The sequence below is a fragment of the Branchiostoma belcheri genome, unplaced genomic scaffold (genome assembly GCF_001625305.1).
Source record: "Branchiostoma belcheri isolate BF01 breed outbred unplaced genomic scaffold, Haploidv18h27 scaffold170, whole genome shotgun sequence".
In the NCBI taxonomy this organism is placed as follows: domain Eukaryota; kingdom Metazoa; phylum Chordata; class Leptocardii; order Amphioxiformes; family Branchiostomatidae; genus Branchiostoma; species Branchiostoma belcheri.
In genome coordinates, this window is record NW_017803158.1 from 288,166 (window position 1) to 297,740 (window position 9,575).

General features: G+C 41.8%; 1 protein-coding gene across 1 annotated transcript in view; it reads left to right on the forward strand.

Moving 5' to 3' along the window:
* The first annotated feature begins 175 nt into the window (after nt 1–175).
* Nucleotides 176–9,575, forward strand: part of LOC109466872 — a 14,221-nt gene continuing 4,821 nt past the window's right edge. Inside the window, exons 1-8 of the mRNA XM_019764731.1 lie at nt 176–293; nt 3,452–3,539; nt 4,214–4,342; nt 4,890–5,099; nt 5,703–5,884; nt 6,403–6,651; nt 7,091–7,239; nt 7,689–7,704. Coding sequence (XP_019620290.1) covers nt 3,465–3,539; nt 4,214–4,342; nt 4,890–5,099; nt 5,703–5,884; nt 6,403–6,651; nt 7,091–7,239; nt 7,689–7,704 — 1,010 coding nt within the window. The 5' untranslated portion in view covers nt 176–293; nt 3,452–3,464. The remainder of the gene's footprint in view (nt 294–3,451; nt 3,540–4,213; nt 4,343–4,889; nt 5,100–5,702; nt 5,885–6,402; nt 6,652–7,090; nt 7,240–7,688; nt 7,705–9,575) is intronic.

Sequence of the window (9,575 nt, forward strand, 5' to 3'; positions counted from 1 at the left end):
AATTGTGTACCTAAATTGACCTGTGATCCCGCCAGGTATTTAAGCAGGTCAATGCCCGACAGAATTCAGCCATGCATATAGGGAGGCGGGGTTTTAGTCTTATTTTTTTCAAAATTTGTTTCCTCCTCAAAACAATGGGCTACAGTGCGTGCTTCACACTATATAAACCCACCTGTGTCAGAAGACGGCACACAGTGTATTCGGTTTTTTTCACGGAGAGGGACTCCATACCAAGTGTCGCTGTGCACGGGGCCTCCGTTCCTGGATCCCGCGACTTTGCGTGTGATTGAAAGGTTAGATCTTTTTGAACTCCTTCATCATGACCGTATGTATACAAGCTGTTATAGGTAGGATTTTTAATGATATTTGGGGGACGGCGCTTTCAATCCAGGGGTGTCCCGCGACATGCTCCACGCCAAAGTTTGTTTTTCCGTGGACCCCCTCAGACGAGATTTCCCGCATTTTGAGAGGCTATTTTGGACTTTTTGTGGTTGTCACTAAATCTTTTGTCGCTGTTATAGGTAGCGTTTTTGTGTTTCGGGGCATTTGTGGGGCGGCGCTTGCAATCTAGGTTGTTGTGGGGGCATGTTTCAAGTGAAAGTTTGGCTTTTCCTCAGACCCCCTGAGACGTGATTCCATGCATTTTTAAGGTCGCAGAACAGAGTACTAATGGGCGACCCCAGGGTCCTGTGACGCGAGTTGTACAGAGACTGGGTAGAAAGCCTCGTGTGAACGTCAGATGTACAGGAATATGGCGGTTTGATACTGTTTGATTTGGATTGTGAAGGTTTTGCAGTTCGTGTATACATGCGCCATATTACGCAACTTACCGGGTGAGTCTGCTGCAGTTCAGTTGACCACAGAGGGCGAATTCAAAGAGTGCATCACAGGCCGATATGCCGAAATATTTTTTTGTTTCTTTTCATACATTTTGTAGTTTGTATCTTAAACTCAAACATCGTCAGTTTTCATATTTATGAGGTGCACCCTTCGATAATATTTACCCAGTCAAAGTGAGTCACCTTGTGGTTCTTAAAGGCACTCTATGTATTTTTTTTCGCAAAAATTTGAAATATTCTAATTATACTAAATTTTGGTATTATTAACAGTTACTATCACTTTTCAACACATTTGTGTCATTATTTCACATTTTTTACGTATATTTTGTCCGTTCAAACAGTCCTTGTTGGGTTCCTGGTGGCACCGGTTTGCTCAGGACAACAACAACATACAGGGGTTGCCCCCCTGGGGTGGCTAATTGGCCCGGGCATGCCAGGCTTGATAGACAGGGGCACATGTCACAAGATGTTAGTCTCCTTAGAAAAAACTCATATCTTTCACATGAGGTGGAATATAATCATCAACTTGGAGTATTTTGTTGGGCATGAATAAACTGTGGTCATCATCCCTTCAAAAGAGATAAAAGATCTGGTAAACGATTAGGTATTTCAGAAACTGGTAAGCTATCAACTGACACCCCACTGGGATGTAGGTCAAACCACTGGCAGTGGGCAATACCATATGTACGGTGTGGCCTGGTGTGGCCAGAGGTTGAATAGAAGATCATTCACAGTTTTCTAAGCTTATAAGGAGCAAGGATGTTGTATTTTTTGTTGCGGAGTATAATTTTGGAATACTAAAGGGTTAAGTCAATGTACTATGTAAAGAAAAGAATGAAAAATATACTTTTTGTATTGTCAAAAAACTACATAGAGTGGCTTTAACGTATGAAAATCCCCATAGGGCGAAAACTGTGCTCTGCTTTTCGGGACTGGGGGTTCTCACTAAATCATATCATATATCGCGTCAACTTGTATCATCGGTAGATCTGCCGTTTTAATGAATGGCGACCTTAATTGCACATTTTTGCCACGCTGGGATAAGTACAGGTGAAAGCAAAACATGATGAAAAGATATATCTAAAAAAATAAAACTAACTATCATTACATAAATTCTTCTCCTCGCTTTTCAGTTATAGTAGACATAAAGGAACAGATATGTTTTTCGATGGATGGTTTGTCAAATTGCATAAGGAATATAACCTTTTCTACAGTGCTCAACTGTATGAAGTAAGGAAATAGGTTTTGTACAAACCTATACAGGTCATTTCTCTCTTTACCGTATAATCTTCTATAACAAAGTGACATTCGTCCTCTATTCCATTCAAATTTACACAACCTTTGTTCCAGAGGAGTGCGGGTATGTCTTCCAGTTTCAATTTGTAGTTTGTGGTAGCGGATCCTTAGTTTTGTGACTGCATTTCTGACCTTCCCCTTTTTGATTACTTTGGTATTTTTCTTCATTGTAGGTAGTTGTAAACAATCTATACGATCTTAACTTATTTTTGGCATTGTGCATTTCTTTGCGGTTAATTTAATACACGGTATTAGCTGTTGACAGGCTGTCAATAGTGTGTGCTGCATCGGTAATACCAGCTAAACTGTTACAGATACAGAAAAAATCTAATTGATTGGCAGACGCTACAGATATAACCATTCAAATCAGTGTACAGATTTCTAGATTTCTAACCATACGTCTCTAGCTCAGTTTGTCAAACTAATCACCTGTTAATAGGAATAATATTTGGATTGATAGTTAGTCTATCATTGTTGTTTAATATTATCTTTGAATCCATAGTTTTAGACCTAATAGCAGGATTATTTATATTCATATTATGACTATGACGATTGAATCAAGTTACAGATGTCAATGTCTGTATACTGACATTTGTCACCAAATGACCTTCCAATTAAATTTAATAGTTCTATTTTTCGATGATGTGACTTCCTCAACTCGGAATCAGGACGTCAGCAGGTACTAGTAATTATACCGCCTCAGGGCTGTGTGTGTTGGCGCCAAGGACTGTGTAATTGTTTACTTCAATTGACCTGAAAATTTTATTTTTCAAGAAGGTTTTTTCCTACTCGGACTCAGGTGTACAACAAGTAATTGTATCCCCTCGGCGTTGTGTGACGGAGTGCGCAATTGTGTACCTCAATTACCTGAGATTGGTTCCCAGTCCATCGTGGTTGGGGCAGGCTTTCCCCCGTCCAGCTCAACCGACCGCCCGGTAGAGGTGTTACGCCTGTACAGGAGTTTTGCACGCAAGGAGTGCAAATCCTACCGGGGAACCTAAATGAGTCGGGCGGGGAAGAGCTCCTGTGGCCCCGAAGAAAACCCGCCCCAACCGCGATGTAGGCTGGACACCGGGTACCTGAGACCCGGGCCGATAGGTTCAGACTTGACTGACTTGAGTCATTAATATAGGGGGTGGAGTTTTAGCCACTACTATACAATATTCTCATATTAGGCAACCATTAGCCACTTCTATACAATACTCTCCCATGAGGCAACTTTTTGCCCATTTTCCACTCAGGTAATTTGTTAAATATGGAGCCGAATAAAATAGATCCCTTTGTAAATACTCCCATGTCCTTACTTATATTTCTAGAAACAATTGAATTATGACCGACAAGACCCTGCCTCCATTCACCATCCATGGTGGGAGCACCTCCTCTCTGGACACCCTTGTGCGGAAAGTAAGTTTAAATCTTTTATGTAACATTAGGACGATACAGAAGTAAATTGTCTGGTCATTTCTTTACAAAGTAAGTTGAATCAACACTGCTCCACTGCAAATAAGTGTCATGCTGGAAGTATTGGTGCCAAAATATTACACCAGACGAGCTGGAAATACGCCAGTCAGCCATGTTTGTTTACATTCTGCTATTTTGTTGTGAGCACGTCGGCAGAACGTACTGCACCTGCTTGAATCACATAATGTATTGTGCATATACATAGCACTTCAGCAGAAAGTCTCATATAAGGTCGTAGTCGCGTACATGTAATACTATATAATGTTAACATCCCGTCTGTAATTTCCAAGTATTGTGTCGGAAAAGACGACCTCTGTAACAGGCAAAATTCTGATGCAATGGTGACCAAACATCCAATGGAAAACCGTTTCAGTGGTTTCACGCAGGCGCAGTACGTTCTGCCGACGTGCATTTTTTGATGGTGCCCCAAGCTTACTGCTTAGTGGGTTTCATGTGGGCTGTTTTTATACATAGCCAACCATAAATGTACAATATGTGAGATAAATGCACACATATTTAAAAATGGAAGTAAATAACAATCACACAAAGATGAATATATATATATATATATATATATATATATATATATATATTTCCTATCTACTGCATTCTATTAGAAACACATGTCGAAGTCCCGTGACCGTTCTGTGTTGTGTGGCGTGGCTGCGGCAGTTGTTCTGGCTGTGTTGGTCAGTGGGAGCATCGTGCTTGCCTTCTACATGGGAGAGATAGCCAAGAAACCCAAGGTAAACTGTCTCACGTACCCATATTATAACATCTACTCTCAGTAGTCCTGTGTTCTCTGTTGCTCTTTGACTATGTCCAAAAAAGAACTTTATTGCACAACGATTGTAGCGGGTACAGCCTATAGCAACATATACATATAGGGTTGGTATTGCTAACATTTATCTAACAGTAGTGACACTTCTAAGAAGCTAATAAGAAGCTAACTTTATTCCAACACACAATTTACAGAGAGATCAAATTTTCAGCGACCACTGTCGCCTTCATCAGGATAATTAATGACCAATCACTTCACAACGTGATCTCGCGAGAGTTACGGTTTACAAACACGTGTCACGTACACAGCTTACGTCACATATCAGTAAAGTCTCATGTGAATAAGGTCACGTGTTGTGTTTGTAAACCGTAACCCTCGCGAGATCACGATGTGAAGTGATTGGTCATTAATTATCCTGATGAAGGCGACTGTAAATTGTGTGTTGTAATAAAGTTCAACGTTTGACTATAAATCTAATTGTTGGTCGTCTTATACATCTGTCTTCGCTACAGTCCCCTGAAGAAGTATCAGAGTCCACTAACGATGAGTACGAGGAGAGTCTCCTGGAGCTGGTTGGCGGGATGAACTGTACGGAAGTCACGGAGGTTCTGGAGAAGCTGCAGCAGGGAGAGACACGTGATCTGGGGCCAGCCGTGGAGGTCAGCCGACATGTGGAGTTTAAGGAGTACCTGCGGGGCCGTGCTTCAGAGATACAGTGTCAGGTATGTATCAGCTAAGTAAGTAATACCAACTTTGTGGCCGAGTGGCCAGACCTTGTATTCTTGGGAAAGGCACTTTACAGGACTTTCCGCACTCCATCCATATGTACAACAGGTACCTGACTTCGGGGAGATAATACAGTGGAATGAGAGGGATGGGCTTCGACCTCTAAAAAAATGCCCTAGACAGAAGAATAAGAAACAAGGACATGGTGGTTTCCATTGAGGCTCCCTTTACCACTGTGATATCGAGGCATTCAGACAATGTCATGACTACATATACAGTTATTCTAAATAGTGTGAAATCTTACAAACCCCAGCTTTAGAGAGATATCGATTGGTTCACATTAACCTTGATATATTTAGACTTCGTGAATGAATATTGCTAAATTATTTTGAAGAGAATCCGGACAATAAACTTAAGATAGCCACTCAGGTTTCGTGAAGTTATAGTTCATATGTCAAACTAACAAAATGTCATACTAACAAAAGATACATGCTCACAAAAATTCTTTCTTCCACCTATAGGGGAGTGCGTCTATACTTTCAGTATGAATGTACTACATGTAATGAGCGATAATTGAATGTTTGTGCACTTTTCTAAAGGTTGATGAAACCTACTTTTACGGAGACAAGCTTGACGCCGACTCAGAGGAGACCAGGGCTAAGCGCAGCATCCGCTACTGCCCGTCGTACTGGGTGGGGGATGGGTGGTGCGACCCGGGCTGCAACACTGCCGGGTACCGGTACGATGACGGCGACTGTTGTCCTGACACGTGCGGTGCCAGGTAAGCCAACAGATTTGATTTGATTTGATTATTTGATTTATTACACTGTAAGCCAAAAGATATTCTCTGAATAGCCAAGTTTTTTGGGTTGGTATCCAGGCAAACTTTATTTATGTTAGGTTTCCAAATATAAGACATCTGTAATTGTTAAATCTTAAATATGGAAATATTAATTTTCGTTTTAGTGATTTTTTGTTTTATTCATTATTGTAAAGCTTTCCGTTTATCCATGCATTTTCACACTTTAACCCTTGGTGATTGCGTCAATTCTGTCAGTATGAATGTACATGTGACCAACTTTCTGCTGGCACGTCCAGCTTCTGGGACCTAACTTCTCATGACCTACCTTTTGTGGTCTGTGGTTAGGGAATCCACCCAGCCACGTACTGCAACTATTCATTGTACAAACATACCGACACATACAGACACGCACACTAAAGCACCTTCAGGTATACACACCGAGGTAACAACAGATACATGCTCACTCAGACAGACTCTTTCTTCCATCTATGCGCTAGGCGACGTCGCTACAGGTGTGGAATCGCTGGCTACAACTGTCATGACCAGAGCGGTCCCCCTGCTGCCTTCACGTCTTCCACCCGGCTGTGTTACCGCTGGTACCCGGACGGGGACGGTGGGCAGTGTGGCGGGGGAGCGGCCCGTCATCTCTGCGCCAACGTCGACCGGATGACCCCGTACTACAGGGACGACACCGACAACCGCGGGGGAGGCTGCCGGATGAGCTGGAGGATTGAATCCAGCTACAGGTCAGTTATCACACACAGCGCACCGGTGACTACATCACGCTCCTAGCAGCCCTTCCACTGGCCCCTAGAAGTTTTCTGGTCAACACCTCTTACGACATCAATCCTGTTGATTTATGCATATGTGCTAACATGGACCAATCGTTGTCTGAGAACTGAAACTGGGTATCTGAGACTTGTCTGTTACCATGTTGGCGCTCGAAGTTGTGATGTCTTGCCAGGTTCCCATAGTGAATACGGAGCTCCTATATTGGACAGTTTTGTATTCGACTATCATAGTCACAGTTAGCACCTATTGATAGTTCTAGAAACTGTTCTCTCAACATTGAATCGTATGGGCACAAGCTCTTGGGGAGGAGGCCAATCAGCCCCTGACAGTGAGAAATTGCGTAACACTACCTGCTACCTAGAATATAATTCTGTCTTCCTATGTTTTGAGCAGTGCCTCGTGGTTCCGAAACGTACAGCTGTGCTACCGCTGGTACGCGGACGGGGACGGCGGACAGTGCGGGTCAGCAGGCGGGGGCGGGCCGAACGGTGAATTCTGCGCTGCCGTTAATCAGTGGACAACGTACTACCGGGATGATACCGGTATGTAGAACTAGGCTTTTCTCTTTTTGACAAAATAATACCGTGCCCTAGATTAAAGATATAATAGTCTAGTACTGCACCTACATTTATATGCCCTGGACCATGACAAGGCTTTGGGACTACCTTTATCTTATTCCCGGGACCACACCCCGACTTAGTGCTATGTATCGCGTTCGATGGTTGTGTGGCAAGAAGTAATTTACATTTTGTATGGAGTTGAAATGATTTGCACTGAGCGGGCATCAACCATAATATATTATATGTAACCCCATTCGTAAGAGGTGCTACCCCTCTCTAGCTTTTTTTAGAGATCTTGTAACATAGACGTAACATAATAATGTAGTACTTCTTTCTCCTACATGTACATGTACCTCAGTTATCTAACGTAGTGCATTAGGCCCATGTAGGGCGTGAATCTGCAATAAAGTTCATTGTCATTTTGTCCCTAGATCGCCGCGGCGGTGGCTATGGCGGGGTATACCAGTCAAAAGCCAAATACAGCGTATTTGAGTGAAAAACAGTGTTTTTCAGGTCAAATACGCTGTATTTGGTAAACCGGCCGTATTTCACCCTGATACACGTGTATTTGGGTGAAATACAGCATAACCAAATACGGTGTTCTCGCTAATACGGCGTATTTGGGGGACCCGGCCGGTATTTCACCCTGACACACCCTGATACAGTGTATATGGGAACTGCAACGTATTTCGATCAAATAGTACAGCGTGCAGTACCACTATACATCGCAAGCTGTGCTAATGTACCAATCTTAATGGAAATCGTTAAATGGGGGAGGGGGGAGTGAGATTTTTAATGTAACAGTTCATCATATACTATACAGAGCGCCGAAGGTGGTTAAAATTTGAATTTTAACCCTCTGAAACGTAATTTCCGACACGAAGTTTTGAGTCCTTTATAGCTATTGGAGTACATCGCGTCCTGTTCATAACAGATATCAGCCAGGGCGACACATTTAATAACAGCACTGTTTTTTTAACGGCGTATTGGATATCATTTGTCTCGCAAATGGATACTGTCTGTGCTCTCTAAGCAAAGTTTTTGGGTTATTTTTGGTGTGCTTTTGGGCTTTTCTTTATCGGGGCTTCACACACACACACACACACACACACACACACACACACACACACACACAAACCAAACGCATACGTATACGTATACCTTGCATACACATTTTAAAGCCCGGCCGATACAAATCTTCGCCGGTTTCACAGATATATTTGGAAGAATCTTGGGTCCGGGTCACCATGGAGTTAAGGGTCACCTTGCTCGAGGGACAAACTGTTAATAATTAGCAGATAATAGTTATTACAGTCTGTAATAAGTAGCATTTGTCTTGCAAATGGATACTTAGATACTTTATTTCGTTGCTTTTTTGGCCACCTTGGACCACAGCAATACAGTTTTAAACAAACAAGAGACAGTATACAGCAGATATAAATACTAGTGCCATGACGAGATGAACATATTAGAAATCCATCATTTTCTCTTTTCGTAAATGAAACATATCAAAACATGGGTCAGCACAGCTATGCCAATCACTGGTAACATTATTCAATACAATTCTATCAAACGGCAAGTTTCCATCTAACTGGAATACAAGTATTCTCACTCCAATTTTCAAATCAGGCGACAAATCTAATGCTGACAACTACAGAGGAATCGCCATCTCAAGCTGTTTATCAAAATTATTTACTCTATTATTGAATACTAGACTACAAAACTTTGTCGAAGATAAAGGCATACTAAATGATACACAGTTTGGATTTAGAAAAAGGTGCAGAACCTCAGACAATGTATTTATCCTTAAATCTCTCATTGACAAATACACACAAAAAAAGAAAGGTAAATTATTCGTTTGTTTCGTCGACATAAAGAAGGCTTTTGACAGTGTTTGGCGTGATGGTTTATTCTACAAACTGTCGCATTATGGTATAGGTGGAAATTTTTTCAATGTGTTGCGGTCTATGTACCTTGATGTTAATTATGCTGTTAGACTACAAAACGGATTGTCGAATCCTTTTGTTTCCACATGTGGGGTAAGACAGGGGTGCAATCTTAGTCCTTTATTATTCAACCTTTTCATTAATGACCTGCCTTCATGTTTTGATCCAAACAAATGTGACGCTGCAACTTTAACTTCTACATCACTTAACTGTTTATCTTGGGCGGACGACCTCGCCCTAATCTCACTGTCTAAAGAAGGTCTACAGAACTGTATAAACAATTTAGAAACATACTGCAATAGATGGAAATTGAGTGTCAATGTAACTAAAACCAAAGTTCTTATATTCGCGAAGGGAATACCAAACAAACGT